This window comes from Anarhichas minor, unplaced genomic scaffold (genome assembly GCF_050575085.1).
Source record: "Anarhichas minor isolate MPS153535 unplaced genomic scaffold, ASM5057508v1 ptg000056l, whole genome shotgun sequence".
Taxonomy (NCBI): domain Eukaryota; kingdom Metazoa; phylum Chordata; class Actinopteri; order Perciformes; family Anarhichadidae; genus Anarhichas; species Anarhichas minor.
In genome coordinates this window covers 881,557-901,217 of record NW_027466502.1, presented here as the reverse complement: position 1 = coordinate 901,217, position 19,661 = coordinate 881,557, and the positions used below count along the sequence as shown (strand labels likewise).

At 50.9% G+C, this 19,661-nt stretch overlaps 1 protein-coding gene across 4 annotated transcripts in view; it reads right to left on the bottom strand.

Moving 5' to 3' along the window:
* Positions 1-19,661, bottom strand: part of fgd1 (FYVE, RhoGEF and PH domain containing 1) — a 42,694-nt gene that overhangs the window by 15,709 nt on the left and 7,324 nt on the right. For 3 of the 4 annotated variants that reach the window (XR_012947483.1, XM_076076374.1, XM_076076375.1), the window contains exons 2-8: positions 17,471-17,755; positions 17,195-17,393; positions 16,424-17,102; positions 6,368-6,457; positions 5,627-5,775; positions 5,296-5,452; positions 4,040-4,178 (exon numbers count right to left, since the gene is read on the bottom strand). Coding sequence is in view for 3 of the 4 variants with exons in the window: in XM_076076374.1 (XP_075932489.1) it covers positions 4,040-4,178; positions 5,296-5,452; positions 5,627-5,775; positions 6,368-6,457; positions 16,424-17,102; positions 17,195-17,393; positions 17,471-17,755 (1,698 nt within the window). In the remaining variant the exon portion in view is untranslated. The remainder of the gene's footprint in view (positions 1-4,039; positions 4,179-5,295; positions 5,453-5,626; positions 5,776-6,367; positions 6,458-16,423; positions 17,103-17,194; positions 17,394-17,470; positions 17,756-19,661) is intronic. The other variant, XM_076076376.1, reaches the window with a different exon arrangement.

The window sequence follows — 19,661 nt, the reverse complement described above, 5'->3', positions numbered from 1 at the left end:
TAGAATCAGACCGCGAATCAAGGTTGTCCCGCATCATGGAGCGTGTTACCGCACATGCAGTAAAAACCTCTGGGAAGTTAACTTCGTTTTCGTCAGGTTGCTTCTTTACCAGTGGAACCGAGGAAACCACAGGACATGGCGGCGGAACATCAGCCCAAACGCGCCCTCCTGCTACCCCATTTCCCTAAATTAACGTGATGCCCTGAATTGGCAGCGCCGGACGCACGCCAACATCCACTTTTCCCTGAAACAGATCAGAATCCAGCATGACAGTGTGCAATGGGACCTGAAAAACTTTCATGCCCATCCCCAAAACTGGAACCGAGCATCCTGTGTCACTCTCCTCTGAGAATGGTAATATTGAAGCCTGGACGAAGGAGTCAAAAGCCGCTGTGTCACGCAGTATCTTAACTGGCACTTTCACATCGCTTCCCACCAGAGAGACCCAGCCCTCTGACACAAAAGGCAAAAAATAATCGAGTTCACCGGGCAACGTTTTTCCCTGCATCCCATCACTCTCTACAGCCACCGCAGATACCCTGGGCATAGACACAGCTAGGCAAGCCCCTTTTGGCTGCGCTGCAGCCCCACTCTGCCTAGGCCTTGCCTTAAGCGCATAACAATCAGCTCTCCAATGCCCTTTCTTATAGCAAAAGTTACAGACCTTATCTGAACTCCGCATGCTACGATCCCTCACCTCCGATTTATCTGACTGGAAAGAAGGATACACAGCACTGACATCTGCACTCTCCCCAAAACCAGCATGGCGAGTACGCAATTCCCCAAAATTCCGTTTGTGCGTCAAGACATAATCATCTGCGAAAGCAGCCGCTTCCGTAGCCGTTTTTACCTTTCGATCACTGATAAATGTGGCGATCCTCTCAGGTATGGAGTTTTTAAACTGTTCCAACACTATCAACTCACACAGCTCCTCAAAACTCTCCATCTCTAACGCAGAACACCGGCGCCCAAAATCAACTGTCAAGTCTCGGGCAAATTCAAGGTGTGTCTGCTTATCCCCTTTTCTCCACGACCGAAAACGTTGGCGGTACGCCTCAGGGACCAACTCGTAAGCTTTTAACACCGCTGACTTGACGACCAAATAATCTGCACAATCCGTTGACGACAATGATCCATAGGCTTCTTGTGCTCTACCGGTCAAAGCGCACTGCAGCATTAATGTGCGTGCAGACTGAGGCCACTTTCTCGTGTGCGCCACGCGCTCGAATAAAGAAAAAAAAGTCTCAGGGTCTTTCTCATTAAACTTCGGCAACAGCCGCAGGTTACCCAAAATGTCAAAAGATTCCTCTGAAGGCCCCGGGTAAGGTGAGGACCTCTCCAGCTCCAGAGAACCGTCAGCTATAACTTTTCCACTTTTTATTAAATCCAGCTTGTATTGTTGCAGAGTCAACTTCGCTTGTTCCGTCTGGTAGCGCAATTTTTCCACCGCCAATTGCTTATCAAGCTCTGCCTCTCGCATCATTTTATCATGCTTTAACTGTAACATCAGCATCTCTTTTTGCTGCTCAAATGTTAAACTCCCGGTTGGACAGGGAGGTTGGTCCTCGCTACCAGTTAAAACACCCATCTCAATCAAATTTGCTTTTAATATACTTTTCACAGTATTTTTCAGCCGTTTTTCTGAAATCACAACTCCATAATGGTTTGCTATCTTTAATAGCTGCTCTCTTGTACATTCCTCCAACAATTCCTCCGATGGAGTTGTAACAAACTCTGATATCTCAGCCATATTCTACACCAAACAGGTAAATAAACTACCGTATGTGCCGCGGGCAAAAGCAAGTGTCAGCGAGGTGCCTACAGGGTCTGATCCGTACCCGAGCACAGAGCAAATCCCCTCTAATTTATCTGCCTACCCCAGTCTAACTAATCTCACTCATCCCTAGTCTTCATGCAGTGTCAGTGGCGGGTATTTACACACTGAATACCAGTAGTTGCGAAAGGCGACCAGCAATTGGCAACCTTCCCCAGACTATGGCGTGCTCCCGAGCAATTGCTCTAACCACGTTTACCGCAGGACTACAAAAAAAACAAACCCCCGACGAACCCAAAGGGGTACCGCCGCTATACCTAGCAGGGGATTGTGCTCCCACACAAGTCTTTGGCACCAGCCGACACTTACCTAAACGCCTCAAGTCCCCGTATATCTCCCCAGTAGCGCACAGCTTATCAAGACAGACCTACACACGGCTTCCACTTTACACACAACGCAGCTCCGTAGTAACCTTATGACGTCATCTCATTCACAAGCTTCTACGAGCCCATTTATCAGCCAACTCAATGACCTACTACGTACCGGACTGGACGAGCCCCCAATTTGTCACGACCCGGCTCTTGAGCCATGACAAAAACGGAAGACACACGGGTGGTTAGACGGAAAAGGTTTCATTTATTCTTAACAAACAAAATCATGGTGCTGCAGGAACAGAGAGAGATCCCGACTGCAGCAGGCAGGTCCTAAATACCACTGGGAGACTGGCCAGGTGCTCCCAATTGTATCGAGAGGCTCCGCCTACAAGGGACCTGCAAGACAGCACAGAGAACAAACAAGGCAACGCCCACAACAGGCCCTGCGTAAAGCCAGAGGCCGTCACACATCTCATCCGATAAAACTGTCCAGCCACTCTTCTAACCCGATTGTCCTTGCTACTCTTAGAACTTGGATTCAATTTCGTCTTCACTTTAAATTTCTAACAGCTTCTTCTCTGGGTCCGATTAGTAATAATCATCTATTCCCACCATCTGTAGTGGACAAAACCTTCTCACAGTGGGGAAAAAGTGGACTGAAGTGTTTCAGGGATCTTTTTGACGATGACCACTTCTCTAGCTTCGACTCTCTTTGTAAGAGATGTGGCCTGGACCGTTCAAATCTCTTCAGATACTTTCAGGTCCGCCACTTTGTAGTGAAACACTTCCCGTCATACCCTGACCTCCCGTGCAAAACACTTTGGGAAAGCCTACTGGACACACATCCAACTCAGAAGGGACTGATCTCTAAAGTTTACAACCAGATCATGACTACAATAGATACCTCTTCTGTAATCAAAACCAAATGGGAAAGTGAGTTGAACATGAACCTGACAGAGAATTGGTGGGTGGATGCACTGAATGGGGTGAACACATCTACGTCCTGTGCCAGACTTGGTCTCATCCAGTTTAAAGTGGTCCATAGGATGCACTTTAGTAACAGCAAACTAGGTCAAATATTCCCAGGTCGCGACCCAGGATGTAACCGTTGTGATCATCCTCAAGCAGATTTACTACACATGTTTTGGGCGTGTCCTAAACTTGAACACTTCTGGTGCTATGTTTTTGATATTTTAACTATAGTTTTAGGGATCAAGGTACAACCGTGCCCTCTTCTGGCAGTCTTTGGAATCCCAGCCAAATCCATCCTATATGGTACCAAAGAGAAGGACATTATTGCCTTCACCACTCTTCTGGCGCGTCGCAGAATACTTCTAGCTTGGAAATCTCCAAGTCCACCATCTCAGTCTGCAAAGTCTTGAAAAAATGAAATATGCACTTAGAGGCTGTAATGACAATTTCGCTAAAAAATGGCAACCTTTCATTTCATATTTTCAGAATCTATTATTGTTGCCCACTGAATGAGATATGTCTGATTTATCTGTCCTTCCCTTATCTGTCTGATTAACTGCAATCTAACCTAACTACTGAACTATAGCTTTACAATACTGTACTCCATAAACTTTACCTAAACAAATGTGAAGGCCTTGTCTGTGGGTGTTTTGATTTAAGTAGCTCTTTGTTTTATGTTTTTGTTTGTTTGTTTGTTTGTTTGTTTAATGTTTTTTGCTTTTCTTTCTTGTTATTTTCTCCTTTACTACTGTAAACTGAGTAACACGTGCACAAAAAATGAAAATACTTGCTCTTTGATTCTTATGTCATATTGTGCATTCTCATCAATAAAGTATATATAAAAAAAAAAAACACGATCACACGATCACAGGGTGACGTGTGTAAATGTGTGTGTGTGTATAAGTGTTTGTTTACGTACTCTGGGCATCCCGGTGGTCCGGGGCCTCCTCTGGTAGTCGGTGTAGATAATCTTTGAGCAGCAGCTCGTATCGAGGGATCCTCTGAACCGGCTCCAACATGTGATGCTGCAAAGTGAGACTCCTGCAGCGCTCCTCCCTCTACACACAAGATACACACAAGATACACACATTAACACCCACACATAAGACCCTGGCATCCGTTTAGACAACCAGAACTATGTGACCTCAGAGGCACAATGTGTTTTCATGTAAACTGTAATACCTATTCTGCTGACACATCATGATGACACCCATGTGTAAAGAATGATCCGTTTCCCTCCACAGCACAAAAACAGCTACAATTCTCTTCAAATGTACTAACTCGCCTTATGAACTGTTAATGCCGATGTTTTAAATGGACACGAGTGTATACTTATGATCGATCAATGATTATGATCAAAAGGGTGGAACATGATGGAACATTTCCCCTGTGATACGTCTCCTCTCCTGTGACATATTCACCTGTTTCTATTGTCATGGTGCTTTGACCCTCTTTGTTTCCGTAGATAATACTTGAGGGTTTGAGGACTCCCAGTTATAAACAAGGGTGATGAAAGACAGATGTCTTAGTGTGACAAGGCTCAGCTGAGATAAGAGGGAGGGGCTGAATGGGCAGTTAGAACCTGTTGACCAGATGTTTTAGTGTGAACTTATCCTGCCTCACAGCCGGTGCTCAGGTCCTTTATCAGCTACAGAGACTCTCATCTCGTCCTCCTGCAGACTACACTGTGTGTGTGTGTGTGTGTGTGTGTGTGAGTGAGTGTGTGTGTGAGAGAGTGTGTGTGTGTGTGTGTGTGTGTGTGTGTGAGTGTGTGTGTGTGTGAGAGTGTGTGTGTGTGTGTGTGAGGATGGAGCAGAGAGCACATCCTCCAAAGACTAACTTCTGTTCTCAATGTTCCTTATTTCAGTATTATAGGACTCACTCCACCACAACACACACTCACACACACACACACGCACACTCTGTGTGTGTGAGAGTGTGCGTGTGAGAGTGTGAGAGTGTGTGTGTGTGTGAGTGTGTGTGTGAGTGTGTGTGTGTGTGTGTGTGTGTGAGTGTGTGTGTGTGTGTGTGAGTGTGTGTGTGTGTGCGTGTGAGAGTGTGAGAGTGTGTGTGAGAGTGTGTGTGAGTGTGTGTGTGTGTGAGTGTGTGTGTGCGTGTGAGAGTGTGAGAGTGTGAGACACACACACACTCTCACACGCACACACACACACACACCTGGGTCTCCTGGATGATGCTCTTGAACTGAGAGCTTCTCTCCGTCCAGATGTTCAGAAGCTCCATCGCTCGGTCAAAGTTCTTCACATATTCTCCGTACATCTTCAGGAACGGAGCGAGCTTCTGGAGGATGTCCCCGATCCGGGGGTTAGAGTCCCTGAGGAGGAGAAGAGGAGTCAAATCCAGGCAAGGAGGAGGAGGATGAGGATGGGGTGGAGGAGAGGAGGAGGGGGAGGAGGAGAGGAGGAGAACCAACAAGAGGAGAACCAGTAGGAGGAGGAGGAAGAGGAGGAGGAGAACCAGCAGGAGGAGAGGAGGAGGAGGCTCTCACCACTCCTCCATGCGTTTCTGGAGGGCCGGCAGGAGGAACTGCTGATGGAAGCAGTAGATGGAGCAGATGTTAGAGAAGATTCCCTGGACGATGTCAGAGGGGAAGGAGGAGCGAGACCGAGCCTCCTCCAGGAGTCGAGCACAGAACACCTGCAGGAGGAGAGAGACAGGCTGCCATGGTAACCAGGTGTGTAGGACAGACGCCACCTTTTCGTTGATCAGGTGATCTGTAAGCTTGTATAGTGTATATATATATATATATATATACACTATATACACTGTATATTGTATATATACTGTATATACATATATATATGTGTATATGTATATATATATACACTATATACATATATATACATATAGTGTATATACTATATGTATATACACTATATATATATATATACACTATATATATATATATACACATATATATGTATATATATGTGTATATATATATATATATATACATATATATATATATACATATATATATATGTATATATATATATATATGTATATATATATGTATATGTATATATATATGTATATATATATATATATGTATATATATATATATGTATATATATATATATATATATACATATATATATATATACATATATATATATGTATATATATATATATATATATATAGTGTATATATATATATATATATATATAGTGTATATAACCTGATCGCAACCAGTGAACTCAGCTGACAGGTGAGCAGCAGGTGACTCACCTGGTCGAGGAGGTGGAGCTTAGAGACGTAGGCGATCTCTGTGTGCAGCAGCTCGTTAGCAATGTTGAAGACCCTCTGCTGGACAGACAGCTGGACAGAGACAGAGAGACAGAGACAGAGAGACAGACAGAGACAGAGAGAGATTTGATTTTTAGAAACCTTTATTTTCTTAAAACAACATGAAAAAAACTAAAAGAAGCGTTGCCATGGCAATAAATTTGACACAAACCAACAAAACAAAAAACAATCAAAACTGTTTCTCTTCACAGTGATTCAAGGAGCGTTGAATATTAGTTCATCTTCAGACACACAACATTGTGCTTCGTTGTTGCACCGTTTCTCCATGAATCCTGCATGTTGTTCATGTTCATGTTCTGTCTCCTCAGAGCGTCGGCTCTCACACCCGTTCCCTGTGTGGAGGTCCAAGAGTTCAGACTCTGTTTCACTGAATGATGGTCCTGAGACCCCATTCAGCTCTGGAATAAATCCTAGATCTGGAAATAGATCTGTAGAGTCAGGAGCTTCCTCTCCTCCGTCGTCCTCCTTCAGCATCTCGACCTCGTCCTCCGTCAGTCTCTCCGCCAACCTGCTCAGGATCCTCCTGCTCTGCCGGATGGAAATCATCCCGAGTAGAGAAGCCACTGCAGGTGCGTCTCTTAGTCCAGGAACATCTACCTCCACCAGTGTCCTCAGGGTGGTGGTCCCAGAGGAGCACAGCATGCTGCCGTCCTGGATGTCCATCCTGGCTCCGTTCACCAGCGGTTCCTGAAGCAGCCAGTGTGAGCATGTGGGCTCCGGTCTCTTTACATTTAAAACGGGTAAATAAATAAAAACCAACAAACAGAAACTTGTCTTTGACTTGCCCTTAGACTGTGAGACCTTATTCTCACTTAGCTCCATCTTTGTTCAGCTCTTTCTTTAAAATCTGAACTATTTTCTTCAGTCTGATGCCTTCCTGCTCTGTGAGACCTCCTCTGTCTTTACTCCTCATGTGAGCTCTGACAGAGTTTAAGAGCTTCTCTTTGTCAGAGATGTAGTCCTCCACTTTAGCTCCTCTTACATTCTTACTCCTCAGCAGATAGTCCTGTATCTCCTCCACACTGTAGCCTTCAGAGCTCCTACAGCTGCCAGCCCTGCACTCAGAGAGCTCACTGTCAGCAGCAGCGTCCTCCTCCTGACTGGACTCAGAGACCTCCTCCTGACTGGACTCAGCGTCCTCCTCCAGACTGGACTCAGAGACCTCCTCCTGACTGGACTCAGAGACCTCCTCCTGACTGGACTCAGCGTCCTCCTCCTGACTGGACTCAGCGTCCTCCTCCAGACTGGACTCAGAGTCCTCCTCCAGACTGGATTCAGAGTCCTCCTCCAGACTGGACTCAGCGTCCTCCTCCAGACTGGACTCAGAGTCCTCCTCCTGACTGGACTCAGCGTCCTCCTCCTGACTGGACTCAGAGTCCTCCTCCTGACTGGACTCAGCGTCCTCCTCCAGACTGGACTCAGAGTCCTCCTCCAGACTGGATTCAGAGTCCTCCTCCAGACTGGACTCAGCGTCCTCCTCCAGACTGGACTCAGAGTCCTCCTCCAGACTGGACTCAGAGTCCTCCTCCTGACTGGACTCAGCGTCCTCCTCCTGACTGGACTCAGCGTCCTCCTCCAGACTGGACTCAGAGTCCTCCTCCAGACTGGACTCAGAGTCCTCCTCCTGACTGGACTCAGAGTCCTCCTCCAGACTGGATTCAGAGTCCTCCTCCAGACTGGACTCAGAGTCCTCCTCCTGACTGGACTCAGTGTCCTCCTCCTGACTGGACTCAGCGTCCTCCTCCAGACTGGACTCAGAGTCCTCCTCCAGACTGGACTCAGAGTCCTCCTCCTGACTGGACTCAGAGTCCTCCTCCAGACTGGACTCAGCGTCCTCCTCCAGACTGGACTCAGCGTCCTCCTCCAGACTGGCCTCAGCGTCCTCCTCCAGACTGGACTCAGAGTCCTCCTCCAGACTGGACTCAGCGTCCTCCTCCAGACTGGACTCAGAGTCCTTCTCCAGACTGGCCTCAGCGTCCTCCTCCAGACTGGACTCAGCGTCCTCCTCCAGACTGGACTCAGCGTCCTCCTCCAGACTGGACTCAGAGTCCTTCTCCAGACTGGCCTCAGCGTCCTCCTCCAGACTGGACTCAGACTCAGCTGTTCCTATACTTCCTGTCGTTGACACTTTTTTGGCCTGTGAGTTTCCACTGTTTCCTTCCTTTTTCCTCTTCAGCTGAGGAGCTTTGAGTTGCTCCTCGTCTTCCTCCATGTCTACCTCACTACCTGACTCCACCTGTCTTCCAGTACTCTCCCTCACCTCCTGGGCTCTACTTGTCTCCTCCTCCCTCCCCTTTTGGGCCACATTTGTTTCCTCCACCCTCACCTCCTGTGCTCCACTTGTTCCCTCTTGCCCGTCCTGCTTGTCCCCTCTGCCCTCCTCAGTACCTTTCTGGTTCTGGTCTTTATTTGAGCCGTTTTCCCAGGACAAGCTCTGCTCAGATGTCCTTCTTTCCCACAACTGTAACATTTAAAATCATTAGTCTTTGCAAAGAGGACATAATCAAAGTCCTCTACTGTGATTTTAAAACTGAGGTTGACCACTCTGCTCCTGTTGTTGGGGATCATGAGGACATGTCTCCTGTGAGACACCACGTGCTTTAACAGCGGAGATTTAAATCCAGAGGACACTCTCCTAACCGGAGACACCACCTTCCCATGTTTGGACAGCTCTCTGATTATGTCATCGTTTCTAATAAATGGAGGAACGTTGGACACAGTAACTCTTTCTGCTGGTGAGCTGAGAGGGTAAACGGGCAGGAAGTGTTCACCCACCTCGACCCCGTTCTCCAACACCACTTCCGCAGCTTCTAAACTATCTAAAAAGATGACCACAGCGCTGTTCATCCGCGCTGCGGACTTCACGCAGCTGTGGCCAACAAGCTCCCCCACTGCCAGGCTGATTCCTTCCACTGAACACCCGAACAGCGGCGGGATCTTCACCCCGTGTTTCCTGGTTAGTTCAGTCAGGCCCATGGTGGCGTTTAGCAGCCGACAGCGCGCGCTGATTGACTGCAAACACCCACAAACAAAGACCCTAAAACATGAACGTGAACATGTGAGACACAACACTGGACTTCCTGTATCTCAGCTGTCCAAAGTAGAAGCAGAAATCAAAACAATAGAGGAGTAGGCGGTCCTTAATGAGGACACATAGACACGCGTACATGTAGACACGCAGACACGCGGACACAGACACACGGACACATAGACACGCGTACATGTAGACACACAGACACGTGGACACAGACACGCGGACACGCGGACACATAGACACATGGACACGCAGACATGTAGACACGCAGACACGCAGACACAGACACACGGACACGCAGACATGTAGACACACGGACACGTAGACACGCGGACACATAGACACACGGACATGTAGACACACAGACACGTAGACACACGGACACGCGGACATGTAGACATGTAGACACGCAGACACGTAGACACACGGACACGCGGACATGTAGACATGTAGACACGCAGACACGTAGACACACGGACACGCAGACACAGACACACGGACACGCAGACACGTAGACACACGGACACGTAGACACGCGGACACATAGACACACGGACATGTAGACACACAGACACGTAGACACGCAGACACACGGACACGCAGACACGCAGACACAAGGACATGTAGACACGCAGACACAAGGACATGTAGACACGCGGAAACGTAGACACGTAGACACACGGACACGCAGACACACGGACACGCAGACACACGGACACGCGGACACATAGACACACGGACACGCAGACACACGGACACGCAGACACACGGACACGCGGACACACGGACACGAAGACACGCAGACACGCAGACACGCGGACACATAGACACACGGACATGTAGACACACAGACACGTGGACATGTAGACACAAAGACACGTGGACACGTAGACACACGGACACGCGGACATGTAGACATGTAGACACGCAGACACATAGACACACGGACACGCGGACATGTAGACATGTAGACACGCAGACACAGACACACGGACACGCAGACACGTAGACACACGGACACGTAGACACGCGGACACATAGACACACGGACATGTAGACACACAGACACGTAGACACACGGACACGCGGACATGTAGACACACGGACACGTAGACACGCGGACACATAGACACACGGACATGTAGACACACAGACACGTAGACACACGGACACGCGGACACATAGACACGCGGACATGCAGACACGCAGACACGTAGACACACGGACACGCAGACACAAGGACATGTAGACACGCAGACACAAGGACACGCGGACACGCGGACACATAGACACACGGACACGCGGACACATAGACACATAGACACAGACACGCAGACACACAGACACGCGGAAACGTAGACACGTAGACACACGGACACGCAGACACACGGACACGCAGACACACGGACACGCGGACACATAGACACACGGACACGCAGACACGCGGACACAGACACGCAGACACACGGACACATAGACACGCGGAAACGTAGACACACGGACACGCAGACACACGGACACGCAGACACACGGACACGCGGACACATAGACACACGGACACGAAGACACGCAGACACGCGGACACACAGACACGCGGACACATAGACACACGGACATGTAGACACACAGACACGTGGACATGTAGACACAAAGACACGTGGACACACAGACACGCAGACACATAGACACACGGACACGCGGACACAGACACGCAGACACACGGACACGCGGACACATAGACACACGGACACGCGGACACATAGACACACGGACACGCGGACACGCAGACACGTAGACACGCAGACACACGGACACGCAGACACGCGGAAACGCGGACACGCGGACACAGACACGCAGACACACGGACACGCGGACACATAGACACACGGACACGCGGACACATAGACACACGGACACGCGGACACGCAGACACGTAGACACGCAGACACACGGACACGCAGACACGCGGAAACGCGGACACGCAGACACAAGGACATGTAGACACGCAGACACAAGGACATGTAGACACGCAGACACATAGACACATTGACACACGTACATGTAGACACACAGACACACGGACACGCAGACACGCAGACACACGGACACGCAGACACGCGGACACATAGACACACGGACACGCAGACACGTAGACACACGGACACGCAGACACGTAGACACGCAGACACGTAGACACACGGACACGCGGACACATAGACACGCGGACACGTAGACACGCAGACACATGGACACGCGGACACATAGACACACGGACACGCAGACACAGACACACGGACACGTAGACACGCGGACACATAGACACACGGACACGCAGACACGCGGACACAGACACGCAGACACACGGACACACAGACACACGGACACGCGGACACATAGACACACGGACACGCAGACACACCGGACACACCGGACACGCAGACACGCGGACATGTAGACATGCAGACACGTAGACACACAGACACGCAGACACGCGGACACATAGACACACGGACACGCAGACACGTAGACACACGGACACGCAGACACGCGGACACGTAGACACGCAGACACGTAGACACACGGACACGCGGACACATAGACACGCGGACACGTAGACACGCAGACACATGGACACGCGGACACATAGACACACGGACACGCAGACACAGACACACGGACACGTAGACACGCGGACACATAGACACACGGACATGTAGACACACAGACACGTAGACACACGGACACGCGGACATGTAGACACACGGACACGTAGACACGCGGACACATAGACACACGGACATGTAGACACACAGACACGTAGACACACGGACACGCAGACACGCGGACACATAGACACGCGGACATGCAGACACGCAGACACGTAGACACACGGACACGCAGACACAAGGACATGTAGACACGCAGACACAAGGACACGCGGACACATAGACACACGGACACGCGGACACATAGACACACGGACACGCAGACACACGGACACGCAGACACGCGGACACATAGACACACGGACACGCGGACACATAGACACACGGACACGCAGACACGTAGACACGCGGACACGCAGACACGCGGACACATAGATACGCGGACACGTAGACACGCAGACACGTAGACACACGGACACGTGGACATGTAGACACAAAGACACGTGGACACACGGACACGCAGACACATAGACACACAGACACGCAGACACACGGACACGCGGACACATAGACACACGGACACGCGGACACACGGACACGCAGACACGCAGACACACGGACACGCAGACACACGGACACGCAGACACGCGGACACGTAGACACACGGACACATAGACACGCGGACACGCAGACACGTAGACACACGGACACGCAGACACGCGGACACATAGACACGCGGACATGCAGACACGCAGACACGTAGACACACGGACACGCAGACACAAGGACATGTAGACACGCAGACACAAGGACACGCGGACACAGACACGCAGACACACGGACACACAGACACGCAGAAACGTAGACACGTAGACACACGGACACGCAGACACACGGACACGCAGACACACGGACACGAAGACACGCAGACACGTAGACACACGGACACGCAGACACATAGACACACGGACACGCGGACACGCAGACACGCAGACACGTAGACACACGGACACGCGGACACATAGACACACGGACACACGGACACATAGACACGCGGACATGTAGACACGCAGACACGCAGACACATAGACACACGCAGACACGCGGACACATAGACACGCAGACACGCAGACACGTAGACACACGGACACGCAGACACGCGGACACATAGACACACGGACATGTAGACACACAGACACATGGACATGTAGACACAAAGACACGTGGACACACAGACACATAGACACGCGGACATGTAGACACATGGACACGCGGACACATAGACCCACGGACACGCAGACACGCGGACACATAGACACGCGGACATGTAGACACGCAGACACGTAGACACACGGACACGCAGACACATGGACACGCGGACACGCAGACACGTAGACACACAGACACGCGGACACATAGACACGCGGACACACGGACACGCGGACACATAGACACACGGACACGAAGACACGCAGACACGTAGACACACGGACACATAGACACGCAGACACGTAGACACGCGGACACGTAGACACGCAGACACATGGACACGCGGACACATAGACACACGGACACGCAGACACAGACACACGGACACGTAGACACGCGGACACATAGACACACGGACATGTAGACACACAGACACGTAGACACACGGACACGCGGACATGTAGACACACGGACACGTAGACACGCGGACACATAGACACACGGACATGTAGACACACAGACACGTAGACACACGGACACGCAGACACGCGGACACATAGACACGCGGACATGCAGACACGCAGACACGTAGACACACGGACACGCAGACACATGGACACGCGGACACGCAGACACGTAGACACACAGACACGCGGACACATAGACACGCGGACACACGGACACGCGGACACATAGACACACGGACACGAAGACACGCAGACACGTAGACACACGGACACATAGACACGCAGACACGTAGACACGCGGACACGTAGACACGCAGACACATGGACACGCGGACACATAGACACACGGACACGCAGACACAGACACACGGACACGTAGACACGCGGACACATAGACACACGGACATGTAGACACACAGACACGTAGACACACGGACACGCGGACATGTAGACACACGGACACGTAGACACGCGGACACATAGACACACGGACATGTAGACACACAGACACGTAGACACACGGACACGCAGACACGCGGACACATAGACACGCGGACATGCAGACACGCAGACACGTAGACACACGGACACGCAGACACAAGGACATGTAGACACGCAGACACAAGGACACGCGGACACATAGACACACGGACACGCGGACACATAGACACACGGACACGCAGACACACGGACACGCAGACACGCGGACACATAGACACACGGACACGCGGACACATAGACACACGGACACGCAGACACGTAGACACGCGGACACGCAGACACGCGGACACATAGATACGCGGACACGTAGACACGCAGACACGTAGACACACGGACACGTGGACATGTAGACACAAAGACACGTGGACACACGGACACGCAGACACATAGACACACAGACACGCAGACACACGGACACGCGGACACATAGACACACGGACACGCGGACACACGGACACGCAGACACGTAGACACGCAGACACACGGACACGCAGACACACGGACACGTAGACACACGGACACATAGACACGCGGACACGCAGACACGTAGACACACGGACACGCAGACACGCGGACACATAGACACGCGGACATGCAGACACGCAGACACGTAGACACACGGACACGCAGACACAAGGACATGTAGACACGCAGACACAAGGACACGCGGACACATAGACACACGGACACGCGGACACATAGACACACGGACACGCAGACACGCGGACACAGACACGCAGACACACGGACACACAGACACGCAGACACGCAGAAACGTAGACACACGGACACGCAGACACACGGACACGCAGACACACGGACACGAAGACACGCAGACACGTAGACACACGGACACGCAGACACATAGACACACGGACACGCAGACACGCAGACACGTAGACACACGGACACGCGGACACATAGACACACGGACACACGGACACGCGGACACATAGACACGCGGACATGTAGACACGCAGACACGCAGACACATAGACACACGCAGACACGCGGACACATAGACACGCAGACACGCAGACACGTAGACACACGGACACGCAGACACGCGGACACATAGACACACGGACATGTAGACACACAGACACATGGACATGTAGACACAAAGACACGTGGACACACAGACACATAGACACGCGGACATGTAGACACATGGACACGCGGACACATAGACCCACGGACACGCAGACACGCGGACACATAGACACGCGGACATGTAGACACGCAGACACGTAGACACACGGACACGCAGACACATTGACACGCGGACACGCAGACACGTAGACACACAGACACGCGGACACATAGACACGCGGACACACGGACACGCGGACACATAGACACACGGACACGAAGACACGCAGACACGTAGACACACGGACACGTAGACACACGGACACGCAGACACATAGACACACGGACACGCGGACACGTAGACACGCAGACACGTAGACACACGGACACGCGGACACATAGACACACGGATACGCGGACACATAGACACGCGGACATGTAGACACGCAGACACATAGACACACGCAGACACGCGGACACATAGACACGCAGACACGCAGACACGTAGACACACGGACACGCAGACACGCGGACACAGAGACACACGGACATGTAGACACACAGACACATGGACATGTAGACACAAAGACACGTGGACACACAGACACATAGACACGCGGACATGTAGACACATGGACACGCGGACACACAGACACGCGGACATGTAGACACAAAGACACGTGGACACACAGACACACAGACACGCGGACATGTAGACACACGGACACGCGGACACGTAGACACACGGACACGCAGACATGTAGACACACGGACACGCGGACATGTAGACACACAGACACGTGGACATGTAGACACAAAGACACGTGGACACAGACACATAGACACACGGACATGTAGACAGAAAGACACACAGACACGTAGACACGCGACCACGTAGACACGAGGACATGTAGACCTGTAGACACACAGACACGCGGGCACGCTGACAGGTGTCCTCAGTGTGTCACCAGGTGTGAACGGAGCCTGTAGGTGTCACTTCTTGTCTCACCTCAACAGAGTCCTGTCTGTCAGTCTTGGGGTGGGGCAGCACCAGTGTCAGCTCCGCCTCCTCCTCCTCCAGGTCGCTGTCTCCCTCCTCAGAGTACTCCCTCCTCCCCCTGGCCCCGCCCCCCTGTGCCTCCCCCGCGTACGAGGACGAGCTGGAGAGGCGGGGCACGAGGGCGGGGCTGCAGGGATAAGCCACGCCCCCATCATCCACGCCGGCGAAGCAGAGCTCCTCACTGTGTGACGGAGAGCTGATGCTGTCGATGCCACTGTCCCGATTGGCCAGCTTGCCCTCCGTCTGCGAGGAGGGGAGGGACAGACGCTCCGAGGGGAGCTCTGATTGGTCGAGGAGCGGCGGCTGCTCTCTCATCTCCACGGCAACCACGTCATCCTCCGGGTGTTTCTCTGAGGCGCTGTAACCCGACTCCATGGAGAGACGCTTCTGGTGCAGGTCGTCACGACACGCAGCCGCCAGCTCATCATCATCATCATCTTCATCATCGTCACCCCCCAGTGTGATGTCATCATGACCTTTGAGCTCAGAGGGCGGCTCCTCATCCAGTGGGGGAGGGGTGGGTGATGACGACGATGGTGGTGATGAAGGTCGGGAGGAGGAGGGGGGGTTGGGGAGGCGGGGACACAGAGCCCCCCCGGTGATGTCAGGAACCACGATGATCTGCTCGCTGCACACACACACACACACACACACACAATAACATCTCATTTAAGCCTTTAATGATGACATCACTTCCTCCTCTGACCAATCACAACTCACCGCTCAAACTTCTCGATGAGTGACAGGACGCAGGTGGGGGAGGCGGTGCCATCTTCGCGAGTGGGCGGATTCCGTACTCCCCGGGGGTCCGCTGGGAGGGGTCTGCAGGGCGGGGGAGGGGGGAGGGGCTTGTCAGGCACCCGGAGGCGTGGCCTCGACACCCCCGCCTGCTGCTGGAGGTGGGGGGGCTTCGGGGGGACTGTGGAGGATCAATACGTGTCATCGATCATGTCTTTAAATAAATGTAAATATTCAAATTTAAATAGAGTTTGTTACCCTGAGGTTTGGGTCCGGGCAGCGGCGGTCTGCTCTTGCTCGGTGGTGTTATTGTGGTAGCTGGCAGCTCTGGCGGCCCAGAGTCGTTGACCAGCGGTAGCCTGTTAGCGGAGCCGCGGGGCTCTGTTAGCTCCGCCCCTCCTTCCAGGGAGGCGGGGCCTGATGACAAGGAGCTGGACCCCTGGGGAGCGTCGGCGTCTAGCGCCCCCTGGTGGCCGCACGGAGAGCAGGACGGCTCCAGAGACACACTCTGAGTCAGCAAACTAGGACTGGAGGAGGAGGGACCTGAGGGGAGGGGGGACAGAATGGTGACCATATGACATAGAGCAGCGGATCCCATCCACCAGTCCGTGGGTCATATGGTACCGGGCCGCACAGAAAGAATAAATAACTTATATTATTTCCATTTGATTGATTATCAGAGTCTGAAAGAGGAGACAGAAGAAGAGCTACAACTTCCAAGAACAAGAAAGGGATATTTAGAAATGACGCTATCTTCACATATATTTATTTATATAAATGTTTAAATAAATATGACATCCAAGAACTAAAATATGCCCAATCTTATATCTTCAATTATAATAATAACATAGTTCAATATATAAAAAGACATCCAAACTTAAAGACCAGCAATTTAAGGGTTAAGTGTCTTGCTCAAGGACACATCGACATGCTCCTAGCGGAGTCGGGGATCAAACCGCCGCTCCTCTGATTGAAGGACGGCCCTGCACTCCACTTAGCCACAGTCGCCCAAGATCAGTTCTAGACTATGGCTGTGTGGAATATAGGTCGGAATCTAAAACCTTGTTGGGAAAACTGGATGTAATACAAGTGTCAAGAATATGTAGTGGGGTCTTTAAAACAACATCTGTGCCGGCATTGCAGGTAGAAATGGGGGAAATGCTGTTGGAGTTGAGAAGAATACAGATCATGATGACATATTTGGTCAGTTTACAAGGATATAACAACCATCCAACAATAAGTGCAATTGAGCCATGCTGGGAACATGACAACAGGCCAACAAAGAGCTTTGGTTGGGTTGTTAAGAAGAAGGCTAGTGAATTAGGTTATAGGAGTTATTCTCCAGCTGTGGTCCAGCTGTTCCTCTTTGGTTACTGCCACAGCCTGGAATAGATCTTGACCTCCTTGAACTGATGAGAGATGAACGTTGAGGAAACTGTAAGATCTTCAAGTCATACATGCAGTTACCACAATTAAATACAGATTTATGGATCTAAAGACCCTAAAACTGGTAGAACAGCAGCAGTAGCAGTGATCCTAGAATTCCATTATGAGTGTGGGAAGAGACTCAGTGATGATTTATCTGTGTTTACATGATGATGGCCATGATGATGGCCGTATAGTTATTGCGTTACAGTGGGTAGAGGAGGTCAGGCCAGAGAGAGTGGTGATTGCATCAGACTCATGTGCAGTGCTAACGAGTTTGACATGTTGCCACTCCAGAAGCAGAGAGGATTTACTGTTTGAAATACTACAATCATTTTTAAGAATCCATCAAATGCGGATAGCGGTTCATTTAGTGTGGGTCCATGATGGAGTCGATGGCAATGAGAAGGCGGATAAAGCAGCAAAAAGGGCTTTGAAGAGTGGGAGAAATAATGTTAATGTAAATATAAGTAAGTCAGAAGCTAAAGTGGTGATTAAGGGACAAATCAAAAAGATATGTCAGAACGAATGTAATAAAGGGAGTAAAGGAAGATATGTGTTTAAAAATAAACCATTGGTTGGGAGGGGAGGATCTAGTGGACAAACTAGAAAAGAGGAGACGATTATGACAAGACTAAGGAATGGCCATACTGGTCTGAACAGTTCCCTCTATGTTATTAGAAAGCATAATAATGGAAAGTGTACATTTTGTGGAGAAGAAGAAACCGTGGACCATATTTCATTGTCCTGTCAGAGGTACGAGTCAGCGAGAGAAGTTTTCAACTTTTGAAGTTTTAAACTGTCTGGTCCCAAACCCCTGGTTACTGCAGTCATTTACCGCCCCCCAAAACCTAACCCTGCTTTCCCTTCTGACCTGTCTGAATTTCTCACACAACTTTGCGCCATCTCTCCATCCATTCTGCTACTCGGTGATTTTAACATACACGTCGACTCATCTGACTCCACAACTTCTACAGAACTCCTGGACATCTTTAACTACTTCAACATCACCCAACATGTCGAC